This window comes from Pantherophis guttatus, chromosome 1, assembly GCF_059756535.1.
Source record: "Pantherophis guttatus breed Tessera chromosome 1, ASM5975653v1, whole genome shotgun sequence".
NCBI lineage: Eukaryota > Metazoa > Chordata > Lepidosauria > Squamata > Colubridae > Pantherophis > Pantherophis guttatus.
In genome coordinates this window covers 126,450,047-126,471,320 of record NC_142063.1, presented here as the reverse complement: position 1 = coordinate 126,471,320, position 21,274 = coordinate 126,450,047, and the positions used below count along the sequence as shown (strand labels likewise).

The following is a 21,274-nucleotide window of genomic DNA, read 5'->3' as shown; positions in this document are numbered from 1 at the left end:
CATAGATGCACAGTCTGAGAGTAAAAGATCATGGGTTATAGGGTTGGGAGGGAAAATTCCAATAGGCAATAGGGGTGCAGTTAGGCTGAATTTAGAAAAGCGGGTCCTTAAAAGAGAAAAGTGTAGAAGAGTCATGTTGGGCTACTAGTAAATGAAGGTCCATTTAGAAAACTGAAAATGATGCTTAGAAACTCACTGGCAATATACATGTGGATTAGTTTTCTCCTATCACAGCTTCTCCTATTTGAAGAACTATAGTTTAGTAACTGTTTGTCAGTGATGATATATCTATTTTCCTCCACCACAGAAATTCAGTCCCCAGGTTTATTGGGAGAATGATAATTTAAATAAAGTAAGGAAGTTAATATAAATGTAGATCAGAAAAGTGGAGCCAGTAGATGGTGAGCATAACATCTGTAAGGGGATATTAAGCATCTGTTCTGAATTGGTGGATGGAGGAAGTGTGAGATGAAAGAAAGACCGAAAATAAATTCTGTTTTTCCCTGCACAGGTGAAGAGTCACCTCATTCTCCAGATATTGCTAACTGCAATTTGGGGGGCGGGAGAACATTGTACTTCATCAAAATCTAGAGGACCCCCCGCTCTCTGACCTATTCAACAACAGAGTGAAAGGATGAATAAGTACCGTTGAAATTAGCAGAACCTTTTATGAGTATGTGATTGTAATCTTAATGTCATAAGCAGTGCTGAAAACCTTCTGAAGAGGTTTTTTGCAATAATCCTCTCTATGATATGAATGGCTAATGCATTAGTTCCACCACATTTGAGATGTCCAGTTTAGGTCCCTCGAGCTCTCCTCTCCAAAAGCACAGATGAATTCGAGATGCTGAAAAGTAGGGCATCTGCTGTAATTAATGAAGTGGAAAGCTTTCAGTTTATTAGGAGACCTAGTCAACTTGGGCATTATTTAAATGACCCTGTAGAAGAATATGACTGAATATTTTGTAATTACAAGCTTTTGTTTTAAATGTTTGGGAGAAAAAGCTGTTAGACTGATTAGTCACAGCCACAACTACTGCTATAGGTTCTCTCACCCTGCATTTTTCTGCTGTTGTTGTAACCCTGAATTTTAAAAATAAAAGGCATAAGGAGAGTAACCAGAATTCAGGAATGACAGAATATGAGTAAAAATGAGAACCCGGAGCTGATATATCATGTGCTACACTAGTGACATAAAGGACTGTAATTATTCAGACAAACCAGTTCCACCATTAACGGAGCAGAAGCATATTTTTGACACTGCATTTTCAGGTGCATGTGTTGTGAACATGTGGAGCATGGAAGAAAAGAGAAGCAGCGAGCATCTATATTAAGAGCCACAATACATTAAAAAAAAAAAAACAAGGATACCAACAATAACTTTATTGCCCATTTTTCCATCGTCCATCATTCCCGTTCACCAGTCAGCCAAAAGGTTGATAGCATTGTTTATGCTTTGAATCACAACATTAGATAAGGTTTAATTTCAAGGAGATTTTACCTGCCTAAGCATTAAATTTCCGTGAAAATTCATTCAGCAGAGATAGAACTACTGCTGATGGCAGTAGTGTTTCAGCATTTTCCAGGATGATAAGAAGCCTGGGCATTTTACAATTGCAAGATAATCTCACCCCAGATTCCCTTTTCCTCACCACTTTCCCATTATTATTATTTTTAATAATATTCTAGGTTGTGTTGTCAAATCTTTTAAGAAGGGTAAGGAAAGCCTTTTTCAAGTCATCTCCTCGCCATTTGTGTTTATTATATTAGCTACAATTTATACAGCACTTTGGCAGTATGGCGTTATGTTCAGCATGAATGCACATCGTAATACAAGCTATTTACATTACGCATTCTAATAGAATTCCTTACATCATCATCAGCTCAACCAGGTTGTTTGGATTGTGATACCGCAAGCTATTTAAAATTTAAAAAACTCAAGCACTGCACTTCCAGCCACTGCTTTTTAACGGTCTTCCCCACCTGATGACCTCTTGATGTGTTGGATTACAACTTTCACAATTCACAATTCCTAACCTGCAAGGCTGCTCTTAAAAGAGCAAATTCCATACATATGTACATATTTTATGTTATAACCCATCCGTTAATCATGACTATTATAATTTATTTATTTTGTTATAAAATTTATCGGCTGCCTATTTTACCATAGGGTAACTTTGGGCGGCTTTGCAGTCATAAAAATGTTTCTGAACATATATATAAAAACATAAATAAAATAAAACCAAACATTAAAATCTAAGGACACATGGGGGGAGAGGGGAATCAGTTGTTACTCAATTAACCATCTCCCCTGTATTGTTATCCAATTGGGGCCCCAAACCAGCTGGCAGATGTCTTTAGGCCCTTATGAAATGATCGGAAAATTGGGGACCCACCTCACATTGGAGGGGCAAGTTAATCTAGGATGGCTGACCGATTTTAGTTTTAAAAAATACCAAATTGTTCTGTGGATCTCTTAATAGAATCTGAATCTCCACTAACTATGTTCAGAATGCTGAAATCCCAGCAGGATCAACAGGATCTGTGCTGATTGCTCCATTTGAGGTTCAAGCTCTGGCATTGGCAGTTAAAATTTTTCATGGTTTGCAGGTTTAGACAGACTTCATTTCTGAAACATTGGAAAACAGGCCACATGAAGTAGATTGAGGAGGCTAAAGGGACCACATTACTGAGAGCACGAGACACTTGATGTGTTCCCTCTACCCAAGATCCATCTAATCCATAATATCTGTCTAACAATGGTTAGTCCTATGTTTCCAAGAAGACTCAAGCAGATAACTTCCTTTCAAAACATCCCACTGTCAATTCAATACATACATACAAACACACACACACACACACACACACACACACACACACACACACGTGTATTTGCATTGAGCATGCACAACAGCCATTTCATGGGAAGAGATGGACTATTTTGATCATATTGGAAATATTTTGAAGTAGCATGTTACACACTCAAAATAGTTCTGATGTAACCAAGGATATTTCAAATTTGAAAAATTTTGCAGTCTCATAATTCTGTCTCTGTTTTCACTACCTAAAATGGCTATGCAGAATAACTGAAACAGAGATAAAATATTGAAAGGATCTCAGAGGATTAATGACTCTTAAACCTGAGTCATGGGGCTTAGATCTTGTATTTAGTGTTTGGGGCAATCTTACTTTGAGCATCGGTTTGCTGGGAAACATTAAAGGGACGGTGCACATCCAAAACGTTGGCTTTCCACAGTCTAAGATGAAGGAAAAGGTTGACTTTCTGCATGATCAGCACAATTCTAAAGTGCTCTCGAGGCAGTTAAATATGTATTAGCCAAATTTGAAATATTCAGTGCAAGTACTTTTTCACACACCATATAATTTAATCATGGTTGCTGGTTTATAGGTGGTATAAAAAAGGGGAGCAGGCAATGGATACATCAGTGTTAAAAAGAAAATCACACCCATTAGTGCTGGCGATATAGAAAACATTCTTGGAATTACTCAGAAGGTGTAAAGGAAAGATGAATCATTCTCCAGGTCTTTAATGAGATTGGCCAAAGAGAGGAACAATTCAATTAAGAAGAATTCAAGGAAGACAGTAGTCATTTCCAAGCTTTAGGGATGCCCCTGGTGCTAGCCATATATTTAGCAGGGAGGGGAGAGCTGAGCTTAGAAATGAAAGGATGAAGATGATTGAGTTTAAAAAATTGCAATCTGGGACGACTTGAGTGTAGGAAATGTCAGCAACTCTGAATCAAGCAAGATTAAGCAGAAGAAAGGCTTGTCCGTCGATGAAAACCAGACTTATGACATTCATAGAAATGACATCCTTAGGCATAGAAGGAATGTTAATGTCTCTATAAGGTAGCCTTCCCATCATTAACAATATGAGACCTGTTTTCATCTGGTTAGCACAGCATGAACTTCATTCACCAATGAGAAACATTCATTTGCCAATGAGAGACATTTTGCTGTAGGCAAATATCAGTGCCATGGACCAAAAAACATTCTCTGGTGTGTTTTTTCCCCCTGTATTTCTATTTGGGAGGAAGTTGAAATCTTAGGGGGAAGAAAATCAGTGGATTTTTCAGCTGGGAAATGAGAATAGAAGGAGAATGTGATGTGATAGTGTCTTGTTCCTGGCAGGTCGTCATTTTGGCTGCTCCCAAAAATAATATTTATTCCGCCTCATTTTGCATGATAGCGATAGCAAAGCAGTTTTTCCATTTCCAGAAGTATGTGACTGAGCTGGGCACGTATTTGTAGATAATTTGTTTTGCCCTTCCAAATCACACTTCCCTCTCTTTTAGCTTGCTCTTTTCATTGTCACTGCCTTTTCTTTAGAAGTAGTAGTCATCTCTCTGCAGTATGCCCAGATGACCCATGAAAGGCATCAAGAGGGAGATTGTCCCCGATTCAGCCACTAGTCCAAAGCTGATGAATTGCAGCAGTTTGGAAAACTACCATCGGTTTCTCTTTGACGCCATTTTTGCACCCCCCTCTAAGCAATCCAGACTGTTTTGCTACTCATAAGTTGCATTTAAAGCAAAGGATTTTCCCCCATTCAATTTAGAAAGCGTTGACAGATAAAATGGCAAAGCAGATGTTGTCAAGGGACAGAGGCTGATCTGAAAAGAAAAGGGTTTGGTGACAGGTTGAAACGGCTCTGGGGGACAGAAGCTGCATTCTGTCTATGCTCTCATCTTGCAACGCTAAATATCCCTTCCAGGGGCTTTTGATTTATATCATGTCAGCTAGGGAAGGAAAGCAAGGAGTTAGCAGTTCGGCTCAGTCAAAAGCCATTAGTGCCTTCTCCCAACCCTCTTTTAATTCATTGAGCAATCAGCCATGCTAGGAAGGTGTGGTCCCCATGCAATGAAATTACTCTGGCAGAGTAGTGATACATCTTGCAGAGGTGTCATTAGCCTTATGGCAGGAGCGGCAAGCCCGGTAGACTTGTCACATTTTTTAATATCAGCGGATGCTGCTACTTAAGCGTTTGAGTGTATGGTTGTCTCATGCTCTGCAGAATAATAGCGAGCAACCTTTCATTGGCTTCAGCCACTTCATTGATTGATAGAATATCTGCTATGAAGTGTGGGTTTATAGCCACTTGCTGGGGGTGGGGTGGGGGAGGAGGAGGTGTAAGTAGCAGAATAAAATGGGAAATGTGATAAATGAGCCCTCTGTAGCTTACCATGCCCATCTTTGCAATAATTTTGTAAGATTGCCCACAGGTGGCCGCCAAATTCTAAATAAGCTTGCGTACCCAAAATGTTTTCCAATTTCTCATCAACATCGAAATGGATCTGACACCCAGATTTCGATCTCTGTTGTACTATCTGAACAGAGATAGAGTTAAGCACAAGAGTAATCAGGAAAGAGTAAATAGGCTAGTTGGAAAGCTTGGGCCATTGCCATCGAATTGTTTGAGGACAGGTATGTTCCTGCCACAGTAGGATTATAAATAGATTATAATTTGACTTTTGAGCTAGAATTTTCTGAAAAGTTCCCTAAACTTGGAAGAGTAATCTGGTCCATAGTTTAGGTAAAGTTTGGCCTATTTCCAACTAATCCTAACTTTTGTTATTCCGCCCATAATGTTTCTCCATAAGTGTAATTCAATACTGTTTAAACTTTCTAATTTCTACTTGTTTTATATTTAGTAATGTTAAAAAATAACCTTGGATTTAAATGTTGTCCTTTATTATACTATTCTTACTGCCAAGTACTGTTTGGGATGAAAAATTAATTGCCCTTGTGTTTTTCTGAAGAAAGAGAATAGTAATGTGTTTTAAGTTTTAAGGAGAGAGCAGTTGAGAAACCGATCAAGAGCCAGATTTAGGAATTGGAGTACCACTGCCCAATTTTTCTGTTTATCTTCAACAGTTTACAAAGTGATGATAGAGAATCATCTTCCAAATACAAAAACACCTGTGGGTCTTGGTTTTATAAGAGTGGTAGGGCTCAATTTCTTCAGAGCCAGAGGCATTGTATCCCAAGCAACAAAAGGTTTGTACAGAGAAGTAGAGCTTAGCCAGAGAGAAATTTATAACTGGAAGTGGTACTAGAGAACAGAAGAGACAAGCATTGTAACACAGATAAAAAGTAGGATGAAACTAGATCTAAAATTATTTTGTTCTTCTTTTACAGACACTGAACAAGAACAATTTAATACCAGATGACAGAACCAACTTCTATCCTTTGCAACAAACAAATGTGTACACAACAACCTATTATCCCAGTACACTGAATAAATACGAATACAGGCCCGAGGCCTCTCCTGGAAGGACCTTTACTAATAGCTGATGACGATCTGCCTAAGAACTGGATTACTTCCTATATGATTTTTATTTTTAAAATTGAGTTTATGGACCAAATATTGGCCCAATCTATAGATGTAAATATTATAAGTGGGCCTTTTATTTTCTCTCTTATCGGTGGTCTTACTTTCAAGTAGCACATCTCCTTAAGTGGATCTTCTGCTTATGGATAATGGGTGGTCTAGGATATTTGAGGAGTATTCAGCTAGAGATAGCAGATCCTGTTATGGATATCACAGTTTGAATTGTCCCTTCGGTGTCTGATACCAAGATAATCCTGGAACCAGCCCTAATGTTTGTGTGGAATGATACGACTACCCAGTACAACTTCAGAAGTTCTGTGGACATTGGAAGAGAAATCCTAGCAAAGCGCTGAGACTTTTTCTTCATATGCCTACAGGTTAATAGTATTAGGAACATCATCCATCAGACAGACTTGTGGAACACCATATTCAAGAGTTTGGCTTTTAAGCTTCAGGATCATCAGCATTTTCTGTGACATGGCGAAATATATGCAAGCAACCTTTAATGGGAAAAATCCTGTCAGATTTATAAAGCAAATGAGATAACTTCACACAAGAGAAATGTTTTGAAACATTTCTAAGGCAAAGTGGTAAGACTTTTTAAGTTTGGATACATGAAGCATGGGCTTTGGATACACAAAAGATGGTTGATTCTCCTGGACAATATGAAGAGAATGAAACAACAGCCATGGAAGATTCTGACAGAAACTTTCCTCTTCTTGCTTTGATTCCAGGAGATTCTTAAGACACCGTTGGACTGATGGCCCTCTGCCCTTGTTGAAATTACCAAGCTTTGTGCTAATGCTGATTTTATTTTTTATAATTTTTTATTCACTTGAACAAAGAAAAGAATATTGATTTCAGTATGTCGCTAAAGAATGTCTCCATAGTGTAGCCTAACCCAGAAAGCCTACGGCAAAGTCCTTTAGTGTCTTCCAGCCAAGAAAGAAATACTGTGTACATCAGTAGCTGCCATTGTTCACTAGTATTGGAGCAAGAAAGATAATTATTCTGCTCCAATTAAAATAAACTGGGGTCTGTAGCATTTTGAAACAATCCAGCCCAGCCTTCAAAGGTTATCTTTTATGCTGCGTTAGACCAATGCGTCTAGTTATGTCATTTTGGGCTAGATGAGTCTCTTGTTAATGATACCTTCTAATCATCTAATGTATAAACTCTTGGTGCTAAGCAGTGAAGATGGCCGCAATATATATAGCATGTGATAAGAATGTAAGCTAGTTCCTACATGAATTCTGATCTGTTTGGTGTTGCTGGGTTGTCCGTGCTTTAAGCCATTGGTTTCCAACTCAGGTTGACTAGCATTGAACAATGAATGGGCAGCTGCTGGTAGTACCTTCATCATTATCTATTGGAAGAATTGTCTGAGAGGTGGCACAGTCCAGACCCTACATCCAAGCAAGAAACCCAGACTGATAAGTGACTCTAAAATGACTCAGGATGCTGTTTTAAGTGAGAAAATGATCCAGGGCTGATACCAGCGTCTCATTCTACCTTACAGAATCAGAAGTCATAAAACAAGCATTAGTGCCTAAGCTGTGAAAAACCCTGGCTGAGTGCATGGGACAGATACGATTTAGTGATTTAGATAGGATGTCCTCTACGGATCTTTCCATTGGCTAATGAAAGAGAGAGAATGATTGGGCAGTCAAATTGCTACAGGCTCCTAACCCAAGCTAGACCCTTATAGGAAGGTGTGTCAAGTTCCTGTGAGAGCAAACTGTGTAAATTTCACCAGCAGAAGCTGCTGCTTGTGCAGATCTGTAATCATTGGGATACTTGTTATTAACTAATTAACACTTGAGGTCTGTAAGAAATTGTTGGATCAAGGCCAGAGTGAAGCATTGTTTCAGACAGAGTTCCATTTTTTTTGCAAGAATTCATTTTGCAGCGGTAACTGCAAATTAAGCATTCATTATCCTGTTGTTTTGCTTGATTTTTATTTTTAATTTTTTTTCCCCCATGAGAGGATCCAGGTGGATTTTCTTCAGTGACTTAAATAGTGGACTTTCATTCCTCTGACATATTTTTTTCTTCAGATATCAGAAATCATGACATGTTTCAGGGCAGGGATATTTTTATGTACTCTATTGCAATTCTTTCTTCCCAGGGACCCAAATGTGAAAAATGATAGGCTTTCAAAAATAAGAACAACCATTCTTAAATCAGTTGCATATGCTCCTGAAAAGAAGAAAATCGAGGGAAGCAGTGGGTGAAAAGTAATCCGAGCTATTACCACGCAGTGTCTGCTTGAGCATGGCATTTTTTCTAGCCCGCGTTAATGTTCCCTAATTCACAGGGAAGACAATTGACATGAACATTCTTCTGTCTCCAATGCCTTTATGCTTTAGGCACAGGCTGCTGCTGGTTCTTGGTGATCAGTCCTTTCCACTGTGGAGGGATTGTCTAAATGCTTGCTTTTCCATGTGCTGACTGCAATACCAGCGCAATGGGAATTTCATGCACTTTGTAAACAACGTTCTCCCTGAAAGAAACAAAGCTCCGGCCCCTCTGTGGGACAACCAGATTGTCTGGCCTTTGATGTGGCAACAGGCCCACGTGTGTTAAGATCTACTTCAGTCTTTTGCTGCATGAGAAGAAAGCATTCCCATGCTGACCAGATCATTCTTCAGTGCTGCCCAGAAAGCTGCTTTGGAATCTCAATCCAGTATATGCAACACCAGGGAGCGATGTGGGAGGGGGGGAGGGGAAATAATGAAAGTGAATTTTAAATTACATTAAATGCAAGCTTTTGGGAACTGGGTCTTAATATTCTTATGGTCAGGCATCAAGGAGATGTTCGCAAAAGTCTACTATTAAAAAAGCACTAGAATGAAAGCCAAATGGATTAAAGCCTTCCCATTTCTTACACTTGATAATTTTAGCCGCCTATTTGGGTGACTTTAGGTGGCATCTGCAAAATCTAACCAAGCAGCTGTGAAAACTAGTTACTAAAGCTAGCTATAACTAATAGTTATTTCAAAGGGCTGTACGGAGTCCAAGTAAATGGCTGAAGGGAGCACCGCAGCCATTCAGGTGTTTAGAAGTGAGGTTTGAAACCTTTTCATTAATTCTGATCTTCACTTACTAGTTTGTTTCCTTCATTAGAAAGGATTGGAAGAGGGAGGGAGTTTTCAAATTTGGATAGGACAGTCTATTAACACCTTTCTTTTTTCATAATTAACTTCTGTGATCTTTTGGGTGTGAGAAATTATTGCTATACGTGTTTCATTATGGATCATTATCATATTACATTAGCTTTTAATAGATACGGTTTTTAGAGATTTGGCAATTTGCTATTACACACTCTGGTTCAGCAATTCCTTACTGGCAGCTCTAAAAACTTTCTTCCCAGAAGAGCTGATTCATTTAAATGGAATTGACAGCTCCTGCTGCTGCCATCCTTCCAAGGAAGCCATATTGACGAGAATGTGAATTACACATCTTGGAAAACCTTCCAGGTTCTGAATTGGAGCCAAAAGGGTCCAGTGAGTCCAAGGAGGAAGAGCTGATCAGCCTGTTACAAGATTGTCCTTCAACAGTTTCTCTGTGTTCCTGTGGTTTTCTTCAGTGTTGTCTTCTTCCATCACAATAGGAATACAGAGCATGTTTACACTGATAAAGCAACCAAGCTTCATCACAATTCTATGCCAACCATGTACTTACTCTGCTGTCTATTTCTGCCAGGGCACCAAAATGCAATGTGGGTCATTTGTGTTGTCTCTTCTCTAACTCGAGGAAATACGGTCTCCTTTGCTGAACTGTCGTGACGCCATCTTGAACTGCCCGCTGGTCTAGAGACTGTTTCAGAGCTCAATCCTGAATTGACTGCTGGGAGTTCATTTGATGCGTATTGTTCTTAAATAAAGATGCCTCCGATCACGGTCTTAAGAAAAACCTGGAGAAGGAAATGTCATTCCAAGGGAGAATGCGTATTTCTATGACTCACCCACATCTGAGATACACATGTATACCTATTGCCTTATTATTTTTTTTAGAGAATGATACATTAAATTAAGATAAAAAGTGGGAATGATTTGAATTCTTTTTGAAGCATAATTTAGGACTATAATTTCCTAGCATTATGAAATCTATTGTGACAAAAAGATCATTCGGAGTTTAATCTGTGTAATCATTACTCACACTGAATGTGAAATTTTCTTACCCATGCAAACTATAAATGCCATGAAATCCTCTTATTCAAACACTGGTAAATATATTGTTATATATTTATAACAGAAATGTTATATATTTACTGCTGAATGTCTAAAGATAAATTTAGAATAAAATGAAAAAGAAAAAACAGAAAACGGCAGCACTGGACTTTCCTGATAGAGTTAAAGGAAATCCTCCCCCAGCAGATTTTAACAAAAACTTGATTTTTCATAGATCAATGATTTTTTTCATTGTTTAATGAAAATTGAAAAGTTGACTTTTTAACTAGAAATGTTCATCTTTCCCTGAAAAAAAAAATCCATTCCTGTTCAGAATGGCAAAGTAAACAATGTTTGTATTTGCTCATACTTTATGAATAAACAGCCCAAATTGACTTAATACTTTGTTGCAATTGTTTTAATTATCAGTAAATAGATGTGAAGCTAGAACTACAAAGTTAACCATTCAAGCTTCTTTTCAGTTTTGTTTTTGTTGTTTTGTCACAGAGAGCTTTGGCGTTTTGCAATCTCATTTGGCATGCAAAGTTGGCCTAGAAGAGTCAAGTCATGACATTAGCTGAGGGATCACTTTCTGTGGTTTGCTGTTCAGAGCTACACAGATGCAGCCATTCAATGCTGCCTGTTGGGAGATGATTCCTGGTTATGTGTATTTGACAATGAGTGGGGTATGAGTGTGCAGTGAAAGCCAGTTTGGTGTGATGGTTAAGGCACCAGTTTAGAAAGCAGGAGGCCATGAGTTCTAGTCTTGCCTTAGATCAGTGCTGGGGTTCAAATTCTTTTTCTACCAATTCTATGGGTGTGGCTTGGTGGGCGTGGCATGGCTTGGTGGGCATGGCAGGTGAAGGATACTGTAAAATCTCCATTCCCTCCCCACTCCAGGGGAAGGTTACTGCAAAATCCCCATTTCCTCCCAATCAGCTGGGACTTGGGAGGCAGAGAATTAGATGCAGGCAGGGCCAGTCAGGGGTGGTATTTACCTGTTCTCCAAACTACTCAAAATGTCTGCTACTGGTTCTCACAAACTGGTCAGAACCTGCTGAAATCCACCTCTGCCTTAGATCAGGGGTGTCAAACTGGTGGCCTGCGGGCTGGATGAGTCACGCATAGGCCATGCCCACCCCAGCTCTGCGAAGGGAAGAAACGTTGCAAAATGTCATGTGACAGCAATGTGACGCTGCAAGTTTGGCACCCGTGCCTTAGATGAGGCCAGTTTGAATGACCTTGGACCAGTTTGTTTCTCTCAGCCCCAGGACGCAGTTAAGGAAAGGCCATTTCTGAAATCTTGCCAAGAAAACTGAGGGACAAATCCAGGCAACCACTAGGAGTCAAGAACAGTACAGAACAGAACTTTATTGTCACTTTAAATGTACACTAATCAGCATACATTAAAATGAAATTTTGTGGCATTCAGCTCTCAAAGGATAACCATTATGCATATACCCACATACACACACAGAGAAACATCCCAGTCTGACTTGAAGGCACAAGGAAAAAAGTGTGCACACTACCTGTGTCAATAATCAGAAAAATGTTTTAGGGCAGGGCTGTCAAACTCCTGGCCCATGGGCCGAATGCATCACGTGCTGGCCACGCCCACGCCTGGTTTAGTGAAGGGGGGAAAAGTCCGATAGGTCAGGGGCGAAGTTCAGCAGGTTCTGGAGAAATGGTAGAAATTTTGAGTAGTTCGGAGAACCGGCAAATACCACCTCTGGCTAGCCCCAGAGTGGGGTGGGAATTGAGGTTTTGCAGTATCGTTCCCCTGCCACACCCACCATGCCATGCCCACCAAGCCACGCCCACAGAACCGGTAGTAAAAAAAATTGAATTCCACCATTGCAATAAGTCACATAACGCCGACATGACTACATGAGTTTGACACCCCTGTTGTAGAGAAAGACAGCTGAGGCAGTTTTAGTGTCAGCGTCTCACCGCTGATATAGAAAGGAAGATTGTACAATTGCAATTACAAGATAAGCCCTGGACTTTTGCCTGCTAAATCTCTTTGAAGCTCGGTCACCGTGGAAATGAAAGGGGGGGCATTCCTGTGAAATGACGAGACAAGAAGTCAGGAGAGTGACTTGGAAGATAGCCAATGAGAAGCAGATAATTGGGGATCGGAAAGGGAGGGATTGGAGGGCAAAAGGTCAGTCTTGTCCGCATCGAGTCATGATCCGGTTGCTGTGCTCGAATAAAGAAAAGATTTCCTTAAAGATTGGCAGTTTGGAAATTCATTTATTTTGAGATAGCATCGAAGTCTGACATTTAGTTATATTGAATACTAATGATACTCAGTTGCAAAAGTTTAAGCCACCATAAAGCTGGTTGCCTAATACAATCTTTTTATTCCTGTGCTAACAGGTAATAAACTTTTTTGTAATTAGAAGGAAAACCAAAGGTGAGACTTTTCTTCTCTCCACTAAAAGAGGTAGCAGCAGTAACACTTTTAAAAACTCAATCAGACCCAGTTTACTTAAATCTGCAAACCAGTGGTGGGTTGCCCCCAGTTCAGACCGGTTCGCAAGAACCGGTAGTAAAACTGGTGGGAGGCTCCGCCCACTGACTTGGACATCATCATAGTTGATCTGTGCATGTGCAGAAGAGCATGGGCTCAAGCGAAGCGAGTGCGCGGGTGCAATACAAACCGGTAGTAAAGGTAAGTAGAACCCACCCCTGCTGCAAACATAGATCAGGGCTTCTTAGTCTCAGCAATTTTAAGAAGTGTGGACCTTAGCTCCCAAAATTCTGGCTGGGGAATTCTGGGAATTGAAGTCCACACACCTTAATGTTGCTGAAGTTGAGAAAACACTGATCTATAGCAACACAAGCTCAACTAAATAACACAGTGACACAATTCGCACAGTACATTGGGCTTATAAAATGAGGTTTGCTTCAGGTTTCGCAGTTTGAGCTCCATTACCGTGCCTTAGAAATGACTTGTATTATGAATTCTAACTATGATGGCTTGATGTGATATTTTATTCTAATTTCCCCTTGAACATCCCCCCCCCCAAAAAAAATGGCAGTGTGAATTGGTTTTGGAAATTTAGGCCAGAAACAAGTATCTGGGAAAGATGGAGTGACATTGTATGCATCATGACGTTGTATGCAAGCATGATATAAATTACCTATTTATTTTATTTGCAGAAAGATGTCATGATTAAACTTTTGACATAATTGTGGTTTCTATCAAATGTCTGGGACCAGAAATGCAAAGGAAATACATCTAAGCTATGTTTTAGTATTGTTGATCCTCATTAGAAAACAAGGGCATTTCTATTTAAAAATTTACACCCTATGTATGTTTGCCTGCAATAAAACACCTAGAAGACATTTTTTGCAAGCCTGCATGTTAATTTCGATGCAATCAGCAGGTTCTGTGCATCTAAACCATTGTGGTCCCACTTTTATTATCTCATTGGAATTCATATAGAAAAATCCTGCGGCTCTGAAAGATATTATTTTTATAGATTAATATTTTAAAGTAATAACGGTTTCCAGAAGATAGCAGTGTTAAAACACATCTCATGCTGTCTTCAAAACTGAAGCCTATTTTCATCAATTGCATGAGGTTTTATCTCAGAAATAGTTTTTGTTGCAATAGTTCAACCTTGGAAAAATATGAGAAAGATTTTTAACCATTGCTTGGCCCAGCTCCCATCCATGCAAATGATGGCAAAAGGAAGAAAAAAGAAGTGTGACTCGTTTTAGGTACAGATAGTCCTCGATTCAACAACCACAATTGACCCCAAAATTTATGTTGCTAAGCAAGACAGTTGGTAAGTGAATTGCACTGCATTTTATGACCGTGTTTTTTTGTTTTTTTGTTTTTGTTAAGCAAATCTAAGTGAATCATGTAGTTGTTAAGTAAATCTGGCTCCTGATTTTGCTGGTTGGAAACTAGCTGAGAAGGTTACAAAGGATGATCACGTCTACCCAGGACAGTGCAACTGTCATAAATACATGCAAGTTGCCAAGTGCCCAAATTTTGATCACATGACCATGGGAATGCCGCAATAGTCATAAGTGTGGAAAAAACGGATAAGTCACTTTTTTCAGTACCATTAAAACTTTGAACAGTCACTAAATGAGTGGTTGTAAGTTTACAACTACTTTTCTGTATACTTACTAACAGCGGTGAAATCCACTTACCTTCGCTACCAGTTTGGGAGCGGGAGTGCACTATGCGCACGCATAGCGCAAATCATAAAAAAAGGGACGTAATGACACGGAGCCTCCCGTCACTGGCGCTACCGGTTCGGCAAGCTGGATAGAACCGGGGGGGATTTCACTGCTGCTTACTAAAACCAAGTCCAAAGTATTAACTCTGTTACTATAGAATGAATTTATTACATGTTCCAGTATAATGGAAACAAAGTGAAGATTTTGGTGAGCTACAAATATTTTCCATCATTTCTAAGTGAAGATTCTCTGCTTATATAAATTGATGAATGTACAATGTTATTCAAGGACGGTTCTTGAAAGTATCAAGAAAGCACTGACAAGGAATATGTTACTTGAAAAATACTCCTTAAATAACCCAAGTAAAAAGGCGCGCAAAGAAAAATGAAAACAATTTTGAAAACGGTGAGCTTTCCCACTCAGTATTTAAATGGATATATACAGTACCTAAAATCGGATCCGATCCATTTTCAGAAGAAGAAATAAGATCACCCAGACTGCTATTTGTCTCTGCAACTAAAACAAATAGGAATGACTGTCTGTTGAATTACATAAAGGCAAATAAAAGTAGATAATGCCTTGTGAAACAGATTGGGAAAAATATTACCAGCCTGATATGGAGGCATTGCAGAGTTTGTAACATCCCTTTTGCTATAAGATGGCGGTGACATAACTGCTGCCTTTAGACACTAAATTTTGTGGAAGAGCTGGAGCTATCCCTCTGGTTCGTTTTATTTATTATGTAAAGAATATTTCAAACAGAAAATCCAGCCAAACTGCTAAACTCCAGATTTCTTTGACTGTAAAAAGACAGAATGTTTCAATTCTGTGTTAAGCAAAGGTATATTCAAAATCTGTTTTATTTTCTTAGAAATAAATTTGTATTAAACCACATAGTGTCATGGCCCCATTGGAACCCGGTTCAGAGGAGGAGGAGTTGGAACTGGGACTGTCCAACGGGGATGGCACATCTCCCTTAGCATGTTTAGAGAGGCCAGGGGCTGAGGATAATGCTGTCCCGGGCTCCTCAAAGATTGGGGGAGGCGGTCGACCAGATGGAGAGCTGCCTGCCTGCACAGACACAGGGGAAGATCGGCTGCTGCCAGGCAATGGTGCTAATAGGTGACAGATCTCTGATGAGGAACAGCTGCCTCCTCCACTGATCCAAGGGCACTGAAATCTGACTAGGTGTCAGATCAGAAAAGTCTGCAGTTCGGCAGTTCAAATCCCTAGTACAGGTCACCTGCGTGAGCAGGGGGTTGAACTAGATGACCTCCAAGGTCCCTTCGAACTCTGTTACTGTTACTGAGTGTAGGCAAGCCCAGAGAAGGGCTACAAGGCTACTCGTGAGGAGGTTGCCCCACCCTTCCTCACAAGGAACACCTTGAATGGAATGAGTTAAGGAGAAGCCTTGGGGCGTTAATCTTTGCCAGGGACAAAAGTTTGTTTTGGATTACACTCCCTGGGCTTTGACTCGTGCCTTTTTCGCCTTGCTTTGAGGACTGCCGTTTGTCTTACCCTAGCCCTGTGGACTTTACCTTCAGAACTGCTTTTGCCTTGTACCCTGTCTTTGCTTTGAGGACTGCTATTTGTCTTATGCCTGAACTTTACCTTGTGGACTTTCCTGATAATATATGGGCTGTTGTTTGGGGGGGCACTGAGGGTGGCTGCCTTCAGGATGGTGTGGGGTTGAGCCTTGGAGGGACATCTGTTGAACACTTTTTGAGGACAATAAAGGACCCTAAAGGCCTGCTTTGCCTTGACCACCTCAGACATAACACATAGATCCAACATACTAAAGGATTATCACTGCACCTATCAATCATCATGCATGGAAAGTTTAAGAGGCCCTACTCTATAGACTCCTGGCAATTAGATGGGGAAGAAATGGAGGTAGTGACAGATTTTATTTTCCTGGGCTCCAAGATCACCGCACATGGGGACTACAGCCAAGAAATTAAAACATGCTTGCTCCTGATAGGGTCATGATGGGTCGGACACTACTTTGCAATTAACAACAACAACTCTATACACCCACATCTTTAGAAGCTAAGAATCTGGACACAGGATTTTATGCTGTAGCACCACGCAGGTTTAATGTCTTCCACAAACTCTCTGGTTTTGCCCAGGTTAAAAATTGATTGAATTTAGTGTTACTCTAGCAAATGAAAAAGGCAGGATATAATAAATATCAATACATTTTGGGCATAAATCCCATTGGCGCTATTACTTAACATGGGGGGGACAATATTTGTAAGAGTTGGTTCTCAGATTACTGGCAATTCAGGAAACAAAATTCTCCTTCTTAATCCACATGGCTATATATCCATTCTAAATTAAATATAAGTCAGTTGTTGAATTCTTCCTATTTCATCCATCTCTGTTAGTCTTGCTAAATCAAATTTTGTGAAAATTGGGTTTACAAAAGCACTACTTTCAATTTGCATGGCAAAGAAACTGACAGTTCTTTGCAAATCATAATTTCATACCGTCCCTTTAAGTAAGATAGAGAAGGATTCAACCAGGTTATCTGCCTTCATCAAAGCCCTGCCACACTCAGCATTCCCTGTGAACTGGAAGGATTTGCACATTTCAGCCAGTTGTGCCATAAACACACAGCTAAATCCAGCAGGTGCAACGTAGTCTAGTCATGTCAGAATTCTGATGTATTGGAAAGGGGTCAAAGAAGAGCAATAGAAATGATCAGAGAACATGGCAGAGGGGAGACATGACAACACTTTTTAAAGAGGTAGCGAGTTGACATGCAGGAGAAGATTATCAACCCAGAGTGCAGGAAATGAAAGATCAACTTGTACTTTCAATTGACTCTGAGGGCATCTCTACTTATTTACTAAATTTATGCCGGCTGTTGTAAACTCTGGGCAGCTTACCATCTGATCAATTTTATAAAAGATTAAAACAGTAAAACAAAGAAAACAGCATTACAATTAACAAAGAAATAGCTAAGATAGCAAAAGGTAGACAGTGGACTGAGGTGGGATATTCTGTTTAATCCAATATCCACCTTCAGCATAGCATGCCCTCATTTGGGCCCCAGGCCAACCACCGGTGTCAGGTTTTCAGGCTCTTCTGGAAGGCCAAGTAGTGAGGTTGGATCTCACCTCAAGGGGTATGATGTTCCAGAGGGCAGACGCTATAGAGCAAAAAAGACTCTTCTGGAATTTCTTAGTTGACAAAGTCCAGAGCATGCCTCTTCTGCCAGCATAAGCATGCAGGGCCATTCCCATAGGGGTGAGACCACGGGTGGGTTCTACTTACCTTTACTACCGGTTTGCAATGGGAGCGCATGCTTGTGTGCTTCTGCACATGTGCAGATCGTCAATTATGATGTCCGGGCGGGTGGGCGGAGCCTCCCGCTGCTTTTACTGCCGGTTCGCAAGAACCGGACAGAACTGGGAGCAACCCACCACTGGGTAAGACAGTGCCTCAGGTAACTTTCTAATGGCAAGACCAGTGTACAGGATGGAACCAATTGCCTAAGAAAGAAGTCTTAATGATTGTAGTAGAGAAGCAAAGATTGGATATTACTATCTGGGACACTTTAATTTGGATTCCTTGGTTGATAGAGGGCTGGATTTGATAGCTGGAATGGGCTTCTATCGTTTTAAATTCTGTTATTGGATGCCAATCCTGAGTGCTGTCTGGATGGTCTACATCGTAATTTTAAATGCTATTTTAAAAATAAAAATAAAAGTGGGAGGGAGCTCTTTATGAGGTATATTATACCTTTTGACTCCCAAGGGACAAATTCTAGATGGGCAAACAAAAAGGATTTATTATCCAGAATACAAGGCTAGTAAATACGCAACTGTATAGAAAGGAGCTGGCAATCTCCTTCCAGCCCTGCAGGCATAGCTGAAAATAATACATTTTTTTTTCCTCCAAGCAGACTGGACAGAGAACATGAGATCAGTGATGCCTTAAAAAGAGATGAAAAGTAAATAGTGAGGCAAAGAAGGCACTTGATCAACCTGATCCTTGATAGAATTGAGAGGGTGGGGAGGGGTGGGGGGGTGGAAGTCTGAAATGGGTAATAGAGGTTGTTAAAACTCTACCAAAAGGGCTGGTGGGTTCACAATAGCAACAATATAATTCTGAATAAATGTAGATGCTGAGAAGTCCTGAGTGCCATTCCATCTGATTTATTACTACATTACCATTAAATTTGAATACAATTTAACATATTTTTTTCTCATCTGCCTTAAACGACGAAGAAAAGTTACCACATCTGCACCCTTTTCTCTTCCAAATGGTGTCTTCTATTTGGAGTTACAAAATTCCTCCCCGATGTTTTTATTTCATATGCTGTCAAGCAAAATTATGATGTACCCTTTCCAGAGGTACAATATATTCCTTGCCATGTATATTCTTCTATTTCATTCTCTTGATGGATACACAGGTTTTTTTTTAAAAAAAGTCCTCAATGCATTCCTAAATACCTACTCTGCATAAAACCCCTGATTCAACAGAATTATATCCAGGTAAGTGGAGGTAGATTTATATGATGGCTTAATAACACCCATCAAATTAATAATCAGTTGAAATAATTATTTTAAAACCTCGCTATTAACTAATTCAGATTTTAGCACGAACTAGAGACACATGATCTCCAATCATTATTTACATAAGAGACTACTGGTAATCATAACTATGAGCCTGCAATCTGCTAAACAAGTTAATACATTAACTGGTCTATTATTTTCTCTCTCCATCTCCTCCCAATTAATTCACATTTTCTAGGCACCCTAATGTGTAATCCTAGTAATGGAGGTTTCTTAATGAAAACAGTCCAAGCATGTCTAATGTTTTACTGAAAGCCACCACATTTTTTAAACTGACTTTTTAAATGACTCTCACATTTAACCCTCCACTTATTCAAGAGAACCAATAATTGGTAATTTGCAGGATGCAAAGACTGGACTTTCAGTTGTTATGGACTCTTGCCCCAGAGTTCTAGGACCACAGCCTTGTTCCCAAAGAATAGATTCTTCCAGCCAGAAAAATAGGAGAAATTCTCCCATCAAAATATCTTCCTGCAGCTCATCATCTACTTCAGTGAATCTAAGTGCAATCTGAGCCCCAGCGCTGTTGTCTTCATCATTCAAGATTAGAGCTTGCCAAAATGTAGCAGTGGGAAAGATGGCAGGATGAGGAAAAGTATCTCTTCTGGTTATTTGTCCACCAAAATTTAATCTCCATACTCAACTCCACAATCTCCGCTGCTGATCAGACCTTCTCAATCTATGCCCAATACATTAGTCGGTGTTTAGCACCAGGTCTTGTAAACATGGAATTTTCTGGGGGGTTTCCCCCCCATTTATGGCATAGAGAGTCTCCATTCACAGATACATTAGTATGATGGCCCAATAATTTTTAGGTGTATAGCCTGAAATGCAGTTTATTCAGTTTCGATATGCACACCTGGATTCCTCCAATTCCTAACTGCCACATTTAAACTGAGGCAATCAATTTTTTTCAATGTTCCCTTGCTGACAAGTTGTACTTCCATAAAATAAATTGGTTGTAGAAAGAAATAAAATATCAAGGCTTATTCATTATTTCAGCATTACTGTATTGTGATGTTAAAATTTTGATATCTTCTTACTCCCTTAAATCCTGACTTCTAAATACTGACAACAGAAATATATAAAACTAAAATGAATTTAACAAGATGTGTGGAATTTCTATCATCTATAAAAACTAGATCATTATGGTCTGAGTCTCCAAATGTTGAGCAGGAAGCATTTGAAGTCAGTACAACTGGTTCAAAATACAGCAGCACAAGCAATCTCCATCACTTTTATTTAAGCTTATATGTCACTAGTGCTTTGCGAGCTCCATTGGTTGCCAGTTGGCTACTGGTACAATTCAAGAGGCCACTTATAAATATTATATAGAAATAATAAAACATACATTGTGACACCTATAAAGTCCTTCATGGTGTTGGATCTGGACACAAGAGAGGCCACCTAACTATTGTTTCTGCCTGCCTGATACCTTCAGGTAGAATAGGCGCACTCCAGGTTCCCTCAGATTATAATCTAGTAAAACCAAGGAAGGGGTCCTTCTCTGTTGTTGACCCCGCCTTCTGGAACAACAGCACCATCCCTGGCACAAATGGTGCCTGCTCTTCTGGGATTTCAGAAAGCCCTTAAAAACTGGCTCAGTTCCCAGGCCTGGGCTTGTGAAGCCCCTTCAATGTTTTATTGTTATGGTCATAGTCAGGGGTGAAATCCAGCAGGTTCTGACAGGTTCTAGAGAACCAGTAGCGGAAATTTTGAGTTGTTTGGAGAACCAGCAAATACCTCTGGCTGGCCCCAAAGAGGGATGGGAATGGAGATTTTGCAATATTCTTCCCCTGGAGTGGAGAGGGAATGGGGATTTTGCAGTATCCTTCCCCTGCCACACCCACCAAGCCACACTATGCCCACCAAGCCATGCCCAGAGAACCAGTAGTAAAAAAAATTGAATTTCATCACTGGTTATAGTTGTTTTTAATCCAGGCTATCCATTTTGCTTTAACTGTTTT

General features: G+C 39.9%; 1 protein-coding gene across 37 annotated transcripts in view; it reads left to right on the top strand.

The window, feature by feature from the left end:
• Nucleotides 1-6,411, top strand: part of SEMA5B (semaphorin 5B) — a 478,266-nt gene extending 471,855 nt beyond the window's left edge. For all 37 annotated transcript variants that reach the window (XM_087883981.1, XM_034422787.3, XM_087883946.1 and 34 more), the window contains one exon: nt 6,160-6,411. In XM_087883981.1, the coding sequence (XP_087740107.1) occupies nt 6,160-6,315 (156 nt within the window). In that variant the 3' untranslated portion in view covers nt 6,316-6,411. The remainder of the gene's footprint in view (nt 1-6,159) is intronic.
• Nucleotides 6,412-21,274: the final 14,863 nt, after the last annotated feature.